The 19860-nt window shown below is 40.5% G+C and overlaps 1 protein-coding gene across 5 annotated transcripts in view; it reads right to left on the bottom strand.

The window, feature by feature from the left end:
- TBCE (tubulin folding cofactor E) overlaps nucleotides 1–19860 on the bottom strand; it is a 139092-nt gene that overhangs the window by 10566 nt on the left and 108666 nt on the right. For 4 of the 5 annotated variants that reach the window (XM_036919292.2, XM_036919293.2, XM_057505739.1 and 1 more), the window contains 12 exons: nucleotides 18222–18407; nucleotides 14085–14173; nucleotides 10364–10463; nucleotides 9056–9158; nucleotides 7759–7835; nucleotides 6810–6905; nucleotides 6214–6278; nucleotides 6055–6119; nucleotides 5598–5750; nucleotides 4782–4935; nucleotides 3234–3302; nucleotides 2629–2688 (listed from right to left, as the gene is read on the bottom strand). In XM_036919292.2, coding sequence (XP_036775187.2) covers nucleotides 2629–2688; nucleotides 3234–3302; nucleotides 4782–4935; nucleotides 5598–5750; nucleotides 6055–6119; nucleotides 6214–6278; nucleotides 6810–6905; nucleotides 7759–7835; nucleotides 9056–9158; nucleotides 10364–10463; nucleotides 14085–14173; nucleotides 18222–18407 — 1217 coding nt within the window. Of the gene's footprint in view, nucleotides 1–2628; nucleotides 2689–3132; nucleotides 3303–4781; nucleotides 4936–5597; nucleotides 5751–6054; nucleotides 6120–6213; nucleotides 6279–6809; nucleotides 6906–7758; nucleotides 7836–9055; nucleotides 9159–10363; nucleotides 10464–14084; nucleotides 14174–18221; nucleotides 18408–19860 lie in introns of all 5 variants that reach the window. The other variant, XR_008998853.1, reaches the window with a different exon arrangement.

The raw sequence follows: 19860 nt of genomic DNA, 5'->3' as shown, positions 1-19860 counted from the left end.
ACCCAATTAAAAATGGGTGGAGGATCTGAACAGACACTTCTTCAAAGAAGAAATTCAGATGGCCAACAGACACATGAAAAGATGCTCCACATTGCTAATTATCAGAGAAATACAAATTAAAACCACAGTGAGATATCACCTCACACCAGTTAGGATGGCCAACATTCAAAAGACAAGGAACACAAATGCTGGTAAGGATGCAGAGAAACAGGAACCCTCCTATACTGCTGGTGGGAATGTACATTAGTTCAACTATTGTGGAAAGCAATATAGCGGTTCAAAAAGTAAGAAGAGAAATACCATTTGACCCAGGAGTTCCACTCCTAGGAATTTACCCGAAGAAAACAAGATCCCAGATTCAAGAAGACATATGCACCCCTATGTTTATTGCAGCACTATTTACAATAGCCAAGATATGGAAGCAACCTAAGTGTCCATCAGTAGATGAATGGATAAAGAAGATGTGGTTCATATACACAATGGAATATTATTCAGCCATAAGAAGAAAACAAATCCTACCATTTGCAACTACATGGAAGGAGCTAGAGGGTATTATGCTCAGTGAAATAAGGTGGTGCAGAAAGACAAGTACCAAATGATTTCCCTAATTTGTGGAGTATAACAACAAAGAAAAAATGAAGGAACAAAACAGCAGCAGACTTACAGTCTCCAAGAAGGGACTAGGGGTCACCAAAGGAGAGGGGTGGGAGAAGGTGGGTGGGAAGGGAGGGAGAAGGGGATTGAGAGGCATTATGATTGGCACACATGGTGTGTGGTGGTGGGGTGTCAGGGAAGACAAGGTAGCACAGAGAAGACAAGTAGTGACTGTGGCATCTCACTACACTGATGGACAGTGACTGCAGTGGAGTGGGGGGGGGACTTGATAATATGGGTGAATGTAGTAACCACAATGTTTTTCATGTGAAACCTTCAATGATACCTTAATTTTTTAAAAAGTGTAATGGGCATAATTCCTGACATTCGTGTAGATAACGATCTGTAGGTTTCATAATCTATATTGGTCTGCATCTTGAATGTCTTTACTAGCATGGTCCATCTTTCACGGCCCTTCCTCTAGACGTGCGCTGTCCACAACTGCCGCTCCATGGAACTGGTGAGCACGCGAAATGTGGTAAGACTGAGGAGCCAACTTTTTGAAATTTTATTTTAATTTAAGGAATTTAATTTAAAATGCCTCATGGGGCTTGTGGCAGCCACATGGGATGTGGAGCTCTAGACTTTCTTCGTTCTCTAATGACACAGAATACGGGATGTGTCGTTCTACCAAGATTTATTCAGCCATTTCCTCACTGTGAACATTAAAATGTTTGAGCTGTTACCATTACAAGTGATACAAGGTAGAACGCTGGTCACAGTATGTATGTATGTATTTGCCAGTTACCACATGACTTTACAAAAATAGTATACTCGTTTTCCATGCCAGCTCCACATGTTTTTGTCTTTAATTTCTGATAATCTGATAAGCAAAACAATGTTGCAGTACTTTACATTTATTACTTTTCTTTTTTAGTCTATTTATATTAGCGATTAGATATTTATAGCATGTGGCATAAAATTTAATAGAACTGTTGTGATCTGCTGGCTTGCTGAGTTTAGAGAATATGGGACTCAGATTCTGAATAGCTCACATCAGTATTCATTGTATAATTTCTATGGATGATTCTAATCTCTGCTGGTTCCCTTGAAGATGAATACAAGTTAAGACCATTGTGGGTATTCAGTGGGTAACTGAGTCTCAGGAGAATGGGGACACAGCCAGATTTACTGCAGTGACAGGCAAATTAAAGCATTTCACTAAAGTCTTGTTGCGGTGTTACATACTTTATTTCTTCTTCAAATCTGCACTGCTCTAAATTTAAGCTGCTTGTATTCTAGTATTTATCTGTGATCAAGTTTAATCTTGAAAATTCATACTATACTCAAAGACAGACTAATTTAATTTTTCTTTTGAATGACAGTTTAAGGTAAGTTACACTGATGTAATTTGTTGACACAAAAATATTTATATTCTGAATGCATCCAGTTCAGTTCCAGTAACACAAATGTTTAGATAAAGCTCTGAAGTCGTTTTTTCAAAGAAAACCCTTTCAGTGTACCCATTAAAAGGCAGCCTCTGAGAAGTGTTTCAGCAGGGACTCCTGATTGGAAAGAGCAGAGTGCATGATAAGTCACCAATGTCTAAGTGATTCACAATTCTGTTCACAAGGACATGTTTCCTGTTCTATGAAGGGAGGATAAGACAAGATCTCTAGCCTAGTGTGAGTTTCTCAACAGGAGCAACAATGTGAGAAGTAAACAGCAGTAACTTTGGCTAAGCCACTCAAGTGTGTCTGTCTAACTAAAGAAGTAATCATATGCAAGGGTTTCAGTTTTAACAGAAATTTTCTAGATAAGCAGATAAAATTATGGGAGATTTAAACTTTGGGGATGGGGGAGTGATAAGAGCATGATCGATTATATTTTTGAATATGAAAGACTAGTGAAAACTTGTAAGCTCTCAAAGTCCACATCTTCCAGTATGAACTATTTTATTTATAGCCGACTAAAACCAAGGCCAGCGATTCAGAGGTATAATTATGGAGGGGAAGACAGCCTTATGTTTCTTACCTGGTAGTTGTTTCTCTATGATTTTCTGATCAAGTTGATTAGGGTATTTTATCTTCAGTGCTTGAAAGAAAAAAAGGAAAAAGGCTAAGTAAGACCTACCACAATAAGGATTTAAATTATACATGCACATTAACAGTGACTACCAAATGAGACAGCTGTTTGTATCATCAGCTCAAATCCTAACAAAGGAATAGATGTGATTCATGTTTAAAATTCCTTCTACTATTATTTCACAGAATACCACCAACAGTAAAACAACACAAATGGCTGAACTGGCTTTCTATTACTTTCTCTTTCCCCACTAGTCTTCTTCTCTGAAAATTCAACTAGGTTTTCAAGTGTAAGAAAAGTCACAAATTTCCAAATCACAATCAAGCTCACTACTCAAATACATCCCATATTTATAACATGATTAAATGGGTTTAAAGCATGAGAATTACTAAAATGTTCAATATAAGAACATAGTTTGAGACTTCATTGTTCCTTTACAAATGGAAGACTCACTTAGGTTCTAAAGGGAACAAGAGTCCCTGTGAGGCCATCACTCTGTTCAGCACCTAAGGACTGCAATACAAATAAGCTGCCTTGGAACTGGGGATTCTTACTTAGTAGCTGGTTTTTGAGCAAAAGTGGTTGTTGTGTTTTGAGTTCCCCATCTTCAGGTGCACCATACTCTGTTTAAGAAGAAACAAAAAAGGATGAGTGATAAACCAAAGGCCACTATAAGAAAAAAAACAGGTTAAGTATCAACACAGCCTTTTCTTGTCCAGAATAAACGTAGCAGCAGCAGCTGGTCTGCTCACCTGGAGTCTGCAGCCTTGTACTCAGCCTCGTTATTTATTTTTAGGAGTGACAGCCAGCACCTGCTTCCGAGCATTGCCGCTGCCCCCTGGCGTTCCATCACTGACCCTCACAGACGGTCAGTGCACTGACAAAAGCTAGCAAGATGAAGCCATGCTTTCAAATGCAGAAAATGCTTATTCCAAGTTTCACCTTTGCTAACAGTCCCCTTTCTTTCTGGGTGCTGAGAGAGAAACCTGGTACTATTGGGGACATAACTAACAGGACACCTTCAAGTTTTAGCCAGATCTGGATATACTAGGCTGCACGCTCAGTAACACCTCTGCACACCAAGTGCCCCACTGGGACATGAGGAAAGCAGGCTCTTGTTCTGCTCTACCTCCTGCTAGGCCAACCAGGGACAGACTTCTGTAAATACCCCTGAGGATCAGTATGGTGCTGCTGTCTCCTAGCCTCCTTGGCAGTGACATCTTGGGCCTTCCTGAGAGCTGCTTTAGAGCCTTACCTTCCCCACCACCACAGGATTCAGAGTTCACCTAAAGCAGCCAGAAAACTGAGCCAGCTAATGGGGAAATTTGAAAGCAATTCCCACAGGCAGCTTTTCTTCCTCAAAGATAATGTTCCAGCTGAAGCGTTTATGCAGTGAGCTTCTTACATTAGGAAATATATTAAAAAAGGAAAATCACATAACAGTGAAATTTGGAATAATAATGAAGTCAAACAAAATGGAAAGTACATCAGGGACAAAGTCGTAATTTTCAAGGCCTGAGGACCAAGGCCGGAGAATGTAAGGGAGCACCTTGCATACCAAGTGCTGAAATTGGTAGAGAGCGCGGTATGTGGTGGGCCTTCCTGAGTGCTCAGGTGGTCATTTAAACTTCCATGGGCGTTAGAATTACCTGGGGAGCTTAAAAAAAATAGTAATGCCTGGTTTCCACCTTCAAATGCTCTTCATTTCCTAGGTAGGTTACAGCCAGGGGTGAGCTCACTGGAGTGCTTCCTGCCCTTCCTAAAGTAGGGAGTGGTGCCCATCTCCTGAAATCTAAAGTCTGGTGAATAAATGCAAAGATGAGAAGAACCCTCTGAGAGCTGCTATCCCCTCCCCAAATGCCCATCCCTTCCTCCAGGAATCTACTAGAATTCCCAGTTCCTTCCCTGAGAGGAGATGCTGATTATCTTCTCTAAAGTCAACAGTTTAATTATCTGCTCCCAACTTGCTGAAGTAGCCCCAGAAAAGTGCCCATGGTTATTTGGATGAGTTCAGAATGCCCCAAGGGAGAAAAGCAATGACACTGAGGACCTCCTTTGACACCCACGGGACAGCTCTGTCCCCCCAGAGTACAGGTACATACTGAGGCAGAGCAGCTGGTATCTAGGATGGGCTGCAAGGAAGTCTTCACTTGGTCTGTTTTTGTCTGGACTCTGATGCCCACCAGCTCTTTTCCACTCTTTTCCAAATGATTTTCGGTAATCAAGCTCAGCTCCACGCCTTTCCTCTGGTAGAATCTGTATTGAAATGGAATGAAGACAAGTCTGTTAAGGCATTTCTAGTGAGTGTACCTTGCACCTGGTCCTCCCTCCACTGCCTACCTAATAGAGTAATCGAATTGTGAGGGACAAGGTAATTATATTTTTACCTTTTAACATTGACAGAATTCAGGCGTTTCTTCAAAAAGAAATAAGGAATTTCAGTTTTATACTTTTCTTCTTGAGAGTATGTGCCCATGAGCCAGTTTCTAGACTCCGCCAGGTGCCTAATGCCTGCCCTGGAGGAGTGGACTTATTCCAAGCGGGCAGCACAGAAGTGCTGGCAAGGTGCTGCCTGACCAATCTGACGAGAAGGAAAAGACAAACGGGCTTTGTGGTTCTGATGACTTTTGGCCTCTATTTCCCACAAGGAAATGGAGAAAGTACCCAGTGTTCTTGCCCTTCCTCCAGTGATGATAAATCACGGGGCAGCTGAACAGCAGGTTTTCCCTATGCTCATCTCAGTGTAATGCTACCCCTGAGAAGCTGGAGAGAACTATTCATACTAAGATACACATGAATAATATTTCACCAGTTGGAAGAAAACTACATCTGGTACACTTTACAATATTGTAATATGATTTCCTTTTACATTTTTTTGATAATTTGTTTTCTACTCTAACCATGATACTGGTGCTTACTTCACATTTGTTCAGGGTCTTCAGCTGCCCAATTCTGGCAATAATGAACTGACGTGTGGTCTGCGCCTCTTTGCCTCCTTCAGTCAGAGGGTTTCTTATGCAGGACAGAGTGTGCAGACTCTGTAACTTATCTAGCTCATTGATAAATGACCACTGAAATGCAACAAAGGAAAATAAGTGAAGATAAACATGTTTCAGGCAAACGAACTAGCAAGAGAAAAGCAGAAGTCCCTAGTTCTAATCTGAGGCACAGAATTTCATCATGCACCAGGAGCCCACATACTTTCACTCTTTAACTGTGAATTAACTAATTTCTTATTATTTGGGGGGTTTATATGAGGAGTTTCAATCTGAGGAAGCACCTCTCTTTTAATTTAAAATATTTTTTAATGGAAGGAACCTATAAACTCTGCCAAGAAGTATCAATGTAATGTGCACATTCTGAAGAAGCTCTTACTTGTGATATCTGATTGTCATTTACTACAAGGTACTGCAAGGAAGGAAACATTGATGTTTTGCACCCTAGAAAAAAGAAGAGACAAATTACACGTAGAAGTGAAATAAATAGCTGAAGTATGGGGAGCAGGGGTGGGTGGGATTTAATGATTGTGTATACCAATTCCAGCATCCGGAAAATGTACAGAAGAAATTCCAGTGTCAGAAAGGATTAGTTGTTCTAATCTGAAGTTTAAAAAGTGAAATTGGATTACACAGAACAATATACAATTCTATGAGCTATCAACCAGGCTAGACTTGCCCATTTTTTTCTATACCCTAGGTTTTCCTAGCACATGAAATGCTTAGAAACCAAAGAGTCCAACTTAGGGCATGCAAAGTGGACTCTTCATGCTATGTGCTAATGATTCTACAGTCTAATAGCCTCTGGTTGCCAGCTGCTGTGCGAGGGGCTACAGGGGTCTCAGAGGAAAGAGATGCAGTCTTACTTCCCAGTGAATAAAGCCTTGACATTATCATGAGGACCAGATTACTCATTCTTCAGTTATTTAGTATAGACACAGACATAGACTACATTATACATGGTTCACAAGTAATTTCTCTAAACATATTTGAATAATTTCCCAAAGAGTATTACTCAGTTTGGGAATTCCACCATCATCCTATTTCCATTAGGAGAGTATATAGAGCTTATGATCTATTGACTCAAAATTTACTAAGCACTTTTGTAATAAGGAACTTTAGGAGCAAAATTACCTGGGAAGATATGCTATTAGGAAGAGCTGATTTTCATCAATTAATCGATTACAGGAAACATCTAATAACTTGACAGTCTGTAGAACATCAGCTGGCCTTTATGGAAAATAAACATTTTCAACACCAACTTAATCTCTTAATTATTTTCAAAGACACAGCCTTAAAATACCCACATTTGGTGATAAGGAGAGGTTGGGGGGAGGCAGCGGGATAGATAGGACTACAAAAGGGCACCATAAGGGATTCTTGGATGGGCACGCTATGTATCTTGACTGGACTAATATCGGTTCTGCAGGTGCAACAATACCAGAACTTTGCAAGATGTTACCAATGGGGAAACTAGGAAATGGAGACAGGTATCTCTGGATATTATTCCCTATAACTAGAAGTGAGCTGAAAATTATCTCAAAAAGCTTAATTTTAAAAAGCCTACATTTGCCTGTAATAATAAATATCATTCTGTACAATAAAATCTCATTAACTTGAATCCTATAATTGAGAATCTGTTGTAAAATTGCCCAAGTTTATTTTACAAAGTAATTTAATGAAATCAACAAAAGAGGATGGGACAACCACATACTTAAGAGAACCAAAGTTTCTACATAGACTTTGGTGCATCAACTTTGAACAGATAATACTGGTTAAAAATGCATGATCTAATCCTTATAGCATATCCAACAAAACTTTTATTTAGAAACAGAAGTTAAATATACTCATGTGAAACAAAGATTCATGGCGTCAAAAATAGTTAATTTAGGGTTTCCACTCTGATCGGTTTTCCTTAATTAGAATCAATTAGTGACGTTTTAGTTGGCATTCTACCTTGTGAAGGCAACAAATAATAAGTCTTTTTCATTTCTTATTTGCAAGTCCTAAAAATCAAAGTTAGGTATAATTGAGAGCATTTATTCAGAATGACTGAGTAAGTATTTAAGTAAACCCTTCTTACCTTTCTGAAATGGAAATATTGTTTGACTCAAGGTACAGCTCCTCAAGGATGGGCCATCCGGAGGCACACCGCAGCACCTGGGAGAAACTCAGTTCAGGGTGAGGCGGCCTCTGCTCGTTGTTCCTCCTGTGCGTTTATTACCATAACCTCCACCTGAACTTGCTTTAGAACTAAAGTGCCCCGTGGACACTCTATGATGGACTATTATTTTGGGCCGGGTGCTAGTGGATGGGTGATAAAATTTCGGCCTTACAAGGCCCCCTAGTCCTGAGGGTACGGGAGCACACGTGAGTGCACTGGCCACGCATGGTAGGTGACCAGGGCATCAGGCACACGGGGAACCGGAAGTGCTGACCAAGCATATTCCCATTATCTGATAGTTTGCTGAACCAAAGGAAGGGAACTGATGTTCCTCAACTGATGCCTCAATTCTCAATAACAACCTGGGTTTATAAAGAATGCACTAATCGGACAAAATTTCCAAACAACTATTCCTAAATTTTCTCACTTGGCCTAACTAGCATCTCCATGACCTGGCTTTTTATGTGCCCTTCCTGTTCTGATGCTAAGTGCCGAACAGGGAATACCTCATGCAGAAGACACCCTAGGAAAGAAGTGTCTGGGACACCTGAAGGGCACAAGTTAAAGGTGACTTACTCTAAGGGAGGCTCCTCAGTAGCACTCCACAAAGGAACATCTTGGCTGGGGATATTATCTGCTTTTGGTTTGGAAGTGGAATGTTCTGGGTGTGTGAAGTTAGATAACCTCTGACAGAAAAGAGTAGCACCAGATACAAGTGCCAAATGCTGGGCCACGAATCCACTTTTGAACCCAGCTGTACACAATGAACTGGACTCTAGGAGCTGAACTTCAAACAAGAAAAGGGTGTGAGGACCTTTTGGCTGCTCAGCCTCTGTCCTAAGAACACTGTGGGGAAACCCAGGTAGCTAAAAAGTCAGCCCACAGCCAGCTCTGAGGCTCTGTAGGCCCAGCATATTTATTGCATGCCGCTATGCAGTGCCACTGTTTAGAAAGACACCAGGACAAATCAGAATGAGCCAAGGGAGACTATGGATTCCTAGATCCAAAATTCTACTTAACTACAGTGATTTTATAACACCACTCTGTGAGGCGATTTATAACTCCATTCAGTGATTTTATAAACTCCATTCTGTTTAAAGAATCCTATTATTTGGATAATGGGTTGATTAAAATGAAACCACAGTTGCGCTTCAATACTATATTAAGCCAAGGATTTAAAACTGCTTATTATTGGGTAATAAACCAAAGAAATCACCTCAGCCCATGTTATTCCTGTTCGGTTAAGGACTAAAACCTTCAGAGTAGAAAATGCTCTGGTTAGAGACGATGAGCCAGTTGGAAATTTCAGTAGATTTTCACTGTGTGGAAGAAGAAGATACAGTGTGCTTATTGCTGTACAGTGGGTCCAAATGAAACAGCCATTGAAAACAACAATTTGGGATTTAATATGAGGAGTTTGGTTTCTTTCAACCTTAAAATGAAATTATATTAAAAACAAAGTGAGTCAAGACTACCTCATTTCTAATATTTACAATATACAACTTTTTGGAATCAGACACGCAAAGATGTTTTCCCATGGTGAGGCCACCAGTCTCCTAAACTTAAGGCTCAGGCATTTGTAAGGACAGCTTCCAGCTTCCCGCTTCCCAAGATGCAGTTCTGGACATTGTAAAATCAGGTCCCACTCTCAAGAATCTTACTGATGTGCTAGATCACAGGCAAGAATTTTGTTTCTCCAGAGTCTGCCCTTTTGCTATCAAGATAGAGGAAATAAATTACTGCCTCTTAAATTCTCTCTCAAGAGCCTCAACTCAGAATGTATTCAATTTTGACAGTCATTTTGAAAGAAGATACCATTAAAACATATTAGCCCTTATTTCCAGAAAAGGAAACACCATGGGCCAAATTACCTTTGCCCATTTGGGAGCACAGCTAATTTAGCCTAACTCTGCTACACTGAGCCTGCCTAAGCCAGGTGCAACTCACCTGGATATGTAAAGTTAGATCAAGTATGAAAGAAAAGACTAGTTGAGCCTTTGGACAGTTAGGTTCTGAGATTAAAACTAATCAAATATTCAAGAAGGCTGGAAAACTATCACATTAGTAAAATATGTAGATTAGTGAACAATCCTCATCAGAATGGAATTAAACAGCATTCCAATGAAATTACTTGTTCTGAAAACAATTGAATGCTAGAAGCTTCAGAATGAACAAGCAATTTTAATGTCACCTACCCTACTTGCCAGTTAAATCCCAACTCCCTCAGGTGGTCCATCTTTCATGGTCAGGCTTACAAGAAATAAAGATTTTTTCAGGTCAAAGTGTCAACCTATCACCCCCACAATCAAAAGTAAAACACACTCCCTAATTAATGAATTATCTCGTGTGACCATTTGAGAAACTATAATAATTAAAGAATAAGTTAAAGAAAAGTTAGAATAAGTTAACCTTAGATAAATTCAACTAAGCCATCTTCCCACGTTACACCCCAGAGATGCTATGAGGGAACAGAAGAGATTAGCAGTTCCATATTATATGACATTAGGCAACCAAGAGTTCCTACCTGAGATTAAGAACTTCCAGGTATTTGAGTTGATCAGCAATAGCTATGACTTCATCCCATGATGACAGCAGGTTTTTTGACAAATCTGCCTTTCTAATATCTAAACACACATGTTAAGAAACAGTAATATAGAAAGATTGATAAAACACATAACAGTAGTTACCTCAATTCTGAAGCATGGGAATCTTTTAAGTTTTCACTTTACACCATTTACTATGCTTGAGATTTTTTTCATGAGCACATACTACTTTTATCTTTTTAAATCATCTAACTGTTCATGCAGAAACTAAAAAGTTCATTATCATACACTGCAAACAAAAAAAATCAAGTGAATTAGAACCACCATGGTACTAAGCCATTTTAGCATTACCCAACAAAAAGAGACAGAAAAACAGTGATGGAAATTTTGATGAAGCACCTACAGTGTACCGCAGCCTTGCCCTTGGCACTGTTCAGCAGTTGCTGCCCACACCCAAGAACATGTGCCCTCTCCTGTGGAGCCCCACTGCGCCCTGCATCCTGTGCCGCAGCAGCCCCAGGTCACCAGTGGCCTCTCCAGGGAGACAGCAGGGGTTAGCTCGGACAAATGCTCTACAGTGCCAAGAAACCTTTGGGACTTCAGAGGCTCTCTTGTCACTGGGATGCACTTAGTATGACACCCACCATCCCTGGTACAGGAATTCAGCGAAGGGTAAACCAAGAGGACAGAAAGAAAGGGGCACTTGAGCTGAATACAAGAAGAGACATAGCTTAACAAAGCCCCTGGGCAGAGAGACAGAAGAGAAGCTTGGAACAGGAATGGACCAGCTAAAGGAGAATCTTACACACTACTGTGATATGTATAGAAATTATCCAATTCATTTATCTCTTCCACAATTACTGGGAGCCAGGAGTATAACTGAACACAAAGGTCTCAGTAGGGGAGACAATAAGCATGTGTGGCTATATTGTGCCAGATGCAGACATGTGTTTGGAGTAACAGAGCATGGCATTCAGGAGAAGGGGTGTGGGGTAACTTAACACACAGTGCTCATGGAAGACCTCCTCTATGAAGGTGACTTTGGGGCAGAGAACCAAATGAAATGAAGGAATGCCATCTTGGAGAAGAGCACTGGGGCAGAGGGTGTGGCACATGCAAAGGCCCTAAGGTTTGAACAGGTCTGGCTTATGACAGGGACAGCAAGCCCCAGTGTGTCTGTGGCAGAGAGAGCAGGTTCTGGAACTGAGGTCACAAAGTCCACAGGGGCCAGGCCAGATCTCAAAGGGACTCGCAGGCTGTTACAGAGTCTTTGCTAGTTTCTGCCTGAAATGGAAGCTACTGAGGACTTCGAAGTCCAGCGGTGTGACCTTGCTGTTTAATCAAAAGGTCATTATGCTATTATGTTAAGCAATAAACTGCAGGGAAATAGAGCAGAATGAGGATTCAGGAGGTGCCAGTTGACAATCTAGGCTTGGGCCAGACTAGGAGCCCTCATGGGATGGGAAACGTCAGATTCAAAGTCCCAATAGCAAAGCAAAGCCAAGAAGATTCCCAGGTGGATTTACAGATGTGAGAAAAAGGGGAAGTGGAGGATAACTCCAAGGTTCTGGCCTTTGCCACTGGGACTGCAACTACTGAGACAGGAGAGATCACAGGATGAGCAGGTTTGAAGAGACTGGGAGTTCCAAATTTGTTACATTTGAGACGCCCATGGACAACCAAACAGAAGCATCGAGAGACCCCGGAAGGGGAGCGCTCTGGCCGAGACTCAGGTGGAGAAGCTCAGCACTGCAGGGCTTTCCCACAGACGAGCGCCTGGGCACTCCCAATGCTGCAGGAGGCTGAGGAGGTGTGAGAGCAAGGGAAAGAGCCTCGATGCAGCAGTAAAAGCGAAACCACTGCCGTCTCCGGCCTGATGCTAGGTGCAGGACACACTACTCTTGGAAGACACCCAGGTGCCGAGCAGTTGTAACCGTGGGGCCTTGTTCAGGGGAACAAGTGTGCATTCAATCCCAAATTTGCCTCAGTCCAAAATCCATCCATCTTGTACCCACAACACAACACGGAGCCTATTTAAGATAAACACGGAGAAAACAGCTTTGTATAAAAATACGGCCATCAGTCCATAGGACTGATTGTAAAGCAACACTATTAAGCAGGCACCAATTAGGAAGCTACACAGGGCGACCAGGAGGGAGGGAACAGGGGGTGGAAACGCGCAGCAACGGATGGCTCCAGGGCGGCGCAGAGGATGGAGGGCTAGGAAGGCTGTCACGTTATTCAGAGGTTAGGACTTAGGTGGTAATGTCTCTACATAATATCCCTAGTTCACTTACTGGCCACAGGCCTAAAGTATTTATTCTCTGGCTCTTTTAGGAAGCTTGCCGACACCTGACCTGAAGATTTTAGCACACAGATGGCAGTGAGTTGAAAATAATGCCATCAGGCAGGCTGTGATCACATAGTAAACAGGCTGTGCACCGTAAACCAGCTCCGCGCAGGCGCAGCAGCGAGCGGAGCCCCCATGCGCACGCGCGCCGAGTAGCTCCCACGGCCGCGCAGTCCTTGCTCCTCGGACACCCGCCCGTCCTCAGAACAGCAACCAGGGTGGACGAGCTCGGCCTACTGAGTCAAGGGGGTCCAAGGTGAGCACCCCTAAACTGCAGGGAACACCCCAGCCAATACTTCAACCTCAGGCAGGAACTCAGGAACCATCACACGTTCATCACTGTGTCTCCAAGTATCAACCATGGCTTGATTACCTCACGTTTGAAACCTCATTTCTTGCGGACGTTTTCCTCCAGGAAAGAGCAGTATAAACAAGCACGATGTGACGCTCCGAGGCACTGCCAACAATCCAGTCAACCACCCTGCATTCTCAAACCCCTCCACTGACCAGGTAGGTCTTTTCTGACTTGTGGAAAAGAAGCCTTGAGCCACCCAATTACCATTCTCATGAAATCGTTTAGGAATTGGCCCAGCGGATCACAGGGGGCTTTGTGGCATTCGGCTCCTTACCAAACCTGGTTCCACGTCTACTCCAAGCCCCCAAGGCTGAGAGAGGAGGACACCTCAGACACACTGGGTGAGGAGCTCTGCTCTCATTTCTGTCACCACGAAGTACGTAGAGCTGCTAGTTAGGACTACTTCGCTAAGAAGCTACTCAACTGCCATCTCTTCACTCACAGCAAAGTGCTTATAAGCCACTATCTTTTGCAAAAGTTATTATGAGAGACTAGGCAGATGTAAAGAGTTGGGAGAAGACCTTTTAAATTTGGAGAAAGTCTATTTGACTTGCCATTAGGATTTTTTTTTTTAACTTACCTCCTATATTTTTGGTTGTGGGCATATATGACCAAAAAAACCCAAAAACTTACAAGAAGGTAGACAAAGAGAGTACACACACACTGGATGACGTTCTTCACACAAGAGGGCTGCGGAGCCCTGGGCATCCTGTCTGGGCTCGGACAGGGAAGGGGGTAAAGGCAAAGGGCGTAGGCAGAACAGCCCTGACTGTCCTTTTTCAGGAGCCCCCTTCAGAAGCCTCCCTGCCTCACCCGAGAGCAAAGGGCCCTGGAAAGGTAAATAATCCATCTGGGCAGAGTCAGCCCAGGTAAGACTGACCTGCTGTGAGGAAGCGGACTGGGGAGAGCAGTCACTGGGAAGGCAACTAGTGTCATCTGGCGGAAGCATCAAATCCAAAGTCAGGTCCCAGTGACCAGTTACCACTGAAAAGGATACTAGGGCATGTTTTGGCAATTCCTCCTTTGTCACCAGCACAGCTTACTGTACAGTTCCTCAAAGAAATTTCTTGCAAATTGCTCAGCTGACTGCATGAAAAACACAGTTCACATGTACAGATAAACATGTATGCTATCCTTTAACCCTTTAAAAATAAAAGCATCTCAGACATACAAAAAGGACCAAAAATAACAAATACCAGTATCCACGATCCAACTTAATAAAGCATTACCAAAAAGAAAAGAAAGCATCACAAACATTACAAATATAATCAAAGCCCTTTGTGTCCCTTTCCATGATACATCCCCCTTCTCCTGCACTCCCCATGGGAAACCAGTTACTACATGTGGTATTTATTTAACCTTAAGCATTCATTAATAGTTCTTTTTATTTCCATATCCCTAAACAATTACAGTATCTTTGTGTATTATGAAACTTGATATAAAGGGTATCCTACCATATATATTCTCCTTCAACTTCTCAACAGTGTTTTGTCAGTAGTGAGATTCAGCTGTACCAACACACATACTCTAGAACATTCATTTTCACCTCTTACTAGTTTTTTACTATATGAACAGACCACAGTTCATTTATTTGCTCCTGCTGACATTTAGATTATTTCCATCAGTGCTTGAAGTAAACACTACTGTGTACTTCTTGGACTCACAAGTCAGTCTATCTAGAGATACATCCTAAAGAGCATGTCTATCTTCAGCTTTACCAGATACTCTCAGAAGTCACTTTTTAAGGGTAGAGAATCTGTTTTCTATCCATTAAAAGAACCCATGTATAAATAGTACTTAAGTGTCTAAAACACACAACATGCAGTCAGACTGCTGAGTTCAAATCCCAACTCCACCGCCTCTTTTGGCCTCAAATGAGTTACCGTTTCTGAGCCTCATATTCCACATTTATAAAGTGCTATGACGTATACCCATGTTCACAGCAGCAATACTTACCATAGACAAAGGGTGGGAGCAACCCAGTGTCCATCGACACTGAATTGTCAAGCAAAGTTAGGCATAACCACGCAGTGGAATATGATTCAGCCATAAAAAGGAAGGAAGTTCTGACACCTGCTATGATGTGGGTGAACTGTGAGGACACTGTGCTGAGTGAAATAAGCCAGACACAAAAGGGCAAATACTGTATGAGTCCATTTATATGTGGTCCCCAGAGGGATCACCTTCATAGGCACAAAACGTACAAGGGTAGGTGCCATAGGCTGAGGAGAGAGACATGAGGAGCTGTTTAATGGGGACAGAGCTTCAGTTTGGGAAGATGTAAAGGTTCTAGAGATCAGCGGTGATGATGGTTGCCCAACAACATGAATGAATACCACTGAACTAGACACTTAAAAATGGTTACAATGGCAAGTTTGTATACTTTACAATTTTTAAAATGCTATAATTTAGTGTGAAATTCTCAAAATACCACCTTATGTACACTAAGTTATTTTATAATCACTTATAAAATAAAAATAAAACTGACAACCTTTGAGGTAAATGCTAAGATCAAAATGTAAGGCATGAGCTTTTATAATCATTGGAAATTAGGAAAAAGACAATTGCCAAGTTCTAGGGCAAAGGCTCCCAAATTTTCTTATTTCTTGGGGCCCCTGGCATTTCAGTAATTTTCTCATGGTGCCATTAGGCCAAAATAAATACCTCACAGTTCCATTTGGTAAGTAGTTTGGGCCAAACAACTTCATAATTATTTATGCCCTATCAACTTATATCTGTTAGGCACTGCCTACCTCCCCAAGCCCAGAAAACAGACTGGACATCACCATGTCCATTTCATGTTCGCTGATGATTTTTCAAGAGATACTTGTTTTTTATCACAGCAATTGCTAACAATATAGTTCTACAGGGATGTGACACCATTGAAAGAAACTGCAGGACTAATTTGAGACTGGTATCATGAAACTCACACTAGTAGTTTGCACCCTATCTGGATAGATGTTGCTGTTTCCGTCTAAGATTGCCAATCTCCTGCTGTGCCCCCTGAGCTCCCTGTAGTGTAGAGGAAACCTTGGTACACAGCTTAGGGGCCCAGGTCTCAATACAGACATCACTTCAGAGCCAAAGGTATCTCCAGGAGAAATCATACATAGTGGGTTTCATTGGTTTTTTACTCCTTTATTGTAAGTCTGAGTGGTACACAGTCAAAGCAGGTCAGCTGGATATTATTAAGGAGACAATACAATGGCTTCAAGGAATGGTTTCCATCTCTAAAAATAATGACTACCACTCACTGCATCACCTCACCTGTCATTCACAACAGTTCTAACAGCGGAGGCTGAGAAATGAAGCAACTGCGCTCTAAGAGCTAGAAAGTGGCTTAGCTGACATCTGAGCCCAGCCTGCCTCCAACATCAGGGCTGGTCAAGAAAGACACTAGCTAATTATTGAATGCAATGATATTCCAGTGGTGGGGTTACTCACCAAAAAGTTCATAAGATATAGTTGTTCATAAACTAGGGGAGGAAAATCTGTTGAATTTGTTAACATTCACAGAGCCCATGGTCTTCTCTGAAAGGGATCAGCCAGTAAAACAAAAAGTGCCTCTTTTAGAGTAGAAGATTTAAAATATTTTCATTTTAACTGGAAAAACTTAAGCAAAGAACTGTAACCCCATGAAATATACACACGGTTCTTTAAGTGCATATAAATCAGGACAAATGGCAAAAACATTCATGAACATTATCTCTTGGTGGTGGCGTTAGTTGTGAGTTTTTCTTCAATTTATATTTTCTAAAGTCATAACAATAAATGTATATTATTTTGTAATTAACAGTCAAGTTGTTGTTTTTAAAAAATCTTGATTTATTATGAGGTTTTTTAAAACTTACTATGTTTTAAAGCAGAGATATTTATTCTTCCACAGTCACCATGTGCACTTTAAATTTCGTATTATGTTAAAATCTTACTAATAAAAACAGCAGCAGCAAAAAAAAAAGAAAAAAAAAGAAAGAAAGAAATTTACTTTGAACAAAACCCTAGTTTAATCTTACTTTAGACGGAAAGATTGCAGGCGTATGCCAAGTGGCTGCAAAGCTACTCTCCACAGTGGCCACCAGGGGTCACTTCGAGGATGCCTCCTTAGAGTCAGGGCCAAACATCTCCGCAGTGCCCTCACTAAACCTGGGTAACCTGAAGGTTCTTGTGCAGTTGTGGGTGTTTTATGTGGATGTCACTTTCCTCTCTGATTCAGACAGTTCATCAGAATGAGCAGTGCCTTCGCACAGAATCATTGTGTACAGGGAGTTTCAGTGAACAGAGAATGTTCAGACTCAGTTTTTAAATGCATTATTTAGTGCCCTTCAGACTGCTACATGATAATTTGGGGTACTTCTTTAAAGTAAGAGACCACTGTCATTCTAATTCAATAGGTCTGGAGTGGTACCCAGAATTTTACAGCTTCAAAAGCACCCCTAGGTGACCAGCAGGTGCAGCCAGAGTTGGGAACTACTCAGTACAAGACGGTACCAGCATGCTACATGGCACAGGTAACAATCTAGACTTCTGTTCCCACTTTTGACGTACCATGCATCTAGGAATGTCACCATGAAATAGAAAAGGGCCAAAATGTCAACCTTAGGTGAAGGAGATTAAGAGACACAAACTCCAGTTATAAAATAAGTAAGTTCCAGAGATGAAAAGTACAACATAAAGAACATAGTCAATAATATCATAACAACTTTGTATGGTGAGAGATGGTAACACACTAACTGTAGTAACATTTCATCATGTTTTGTAATTGTCAAATCAATGCTGTACAAGTGAAACTAATATAATGATATGTAAACTATACTCCCGTTAAAAAGGGTTAAAAAAAAGGCAACCTTAGTTACTTAATAACTAATCAATACAAGATAGTATTGTGTAAATATTAGTAACAGGCAAATAAATGTTTTACTTCCAATCAAGGAAAGTCCAATGACTGCGTTAAAATAAGAATTTTAATTTCCCTGAACATTCAATCCCCACACTCTTACAATTTGCAGTTTGTACAGAATGAATAGACCAGTTTGGGGGCAAAGTTCTGAGCATCAACAGAGAGTCAGATGAACTTTTAAATCCTGAATGCTGATGAAACTGTGAAAGTCAGCTTTCCATTATCAACTCCACTTACCTTTGCTGTCTTATAATAGAGTCAAAACCAATAGTTTCCACAGGCTTATTTCCAATTGTAACAATTTGCTCTTTTCCATCTTCTTCTGGTCCACCTCCTAAAACATAGCGTTTCTTAATTGCAGTAAGAAAGTCTACTCCAAAATTTACTTTGTTGGGACAAATAAAGGATCCTCCTGTTGGGTGCCTGTTAAAAAAGGACAGAAATGGAACATAGAAAATATCCATGGGGACATTTAAATACAATGACATGCAAACAGCCTTTATAAACTGTCTGCCACATATGTAAAATATCTGCATTTACAAATTTGTTTATAAATATCTTGGCAAATAAAAGCATTATACAAGTAAAAAAAAAAAAAGACAGAAAAATTAACATCCACCAAGAATGACCATAAGTGCAATATTCTGAAGGTTTTCAAAATTTTCTGTATGCCAAAAAATCAAAATCAGCATAAAATGGAAAATAATATACTAATAAAACATAATCAATATGATTGAGGGTCATGAGCTTAGCATGTAAAATCCCAATAGATAAAAAGAGAAGAAATATGGAACAGATCATTCTTATAAGAGGAAAGGGAAGTATTAAATCCATGGGGGAAAGTTTTACCTTGCCAATGATTAAGAAAAGCAAATTCAACACAGTTAATGATTCTGTAACATCTTACTACATGATAGATAGTGTCTGCACTGGAGGGGATGATGACTTGATAATATGGGTAACTGCTGAACCACTGTGTTGTGTATTTGAAACCAACATAAGATTGTATATCAATGCTATTCTAATAAAAAAAATTTTTAATGCAAATTCAAATAATGAAATTCTTTTCAATAAAACTGGCATAAAAACAAAGAAAAATCATAACACCTCAGAAACTGCAAAATTAGATTTGTTTTTGATTGTATAATCATACTCCTTAAAATTTATCAGCAGGAAATAATATAAAAACAAAATTGCATTTACAAATACTCAGTATAATGGTACTTATCTGTTATTGAGGAACCCTGGAAATCATAAAAATACCCAACGAGATAGGAACTATTAAATAACCAGACAGATGTAGTTATGAAAAAATTCTAGTTGTAATATTTAATAAAATAACTCCCAAAATAATGCTAAGATTTCAAAAAACAACAAAATTGTATATGATACAACTATAGGGGAATCATACCTACACACAAACATTGGCTAAGGACATGAAAATATGTGTAATAAGATTATGTACAAAATCTTTTAAATGAGAAATTAAATTTGAACTGAATACATCTTAGAAGCTTAAATATGGGGCTAAAATAGAACATATGGGAAGAATTTTACAGAAATATAAGATATTTTACCACAATTCATATTCAGGTTTTATAGCAATTTTTAGTAAAATTCAGTAGCAGGATATAACAGAAATATGAATCACAGCACTGTGTGTAACAGCCATGGCCACACTTTCCGATAGGCTCCCACTGGGTCTGCACACCCATCACATGTCAGCGTTCAGCATGGCAGTGGTGCCTCACTGTCAGGGCCATCTAAGCACGCCCTATAAAACACTATCAATGTTAACACTATCATCGGATAATTTGAGAGAATGATGAAATACATGAACTGTCAAAAACTCATTATAAACACTGTTTGAACTGAA

The sequence above is a fragment of the Manis pentadactyla genome, chromosome 8, assembly GCF_030020395.1.
Source record: "Manis pentadactyla isolate mManPen7 chromosome 8, mManPen7.hap1, whole genome shotgun sequence".
In the NCBI taxonomy this organism is placed as follows: Eukaryota; Metazoa; Chordata; class Mammalia; order Pholidota; family Manidae; genus Manis; species Manis pentadactyla.
The sequence above is the reverse complement of the archived record's forward strand: the minus strand, read 5'-3'. Positions and strand labels throughout refer to the sequence as shown.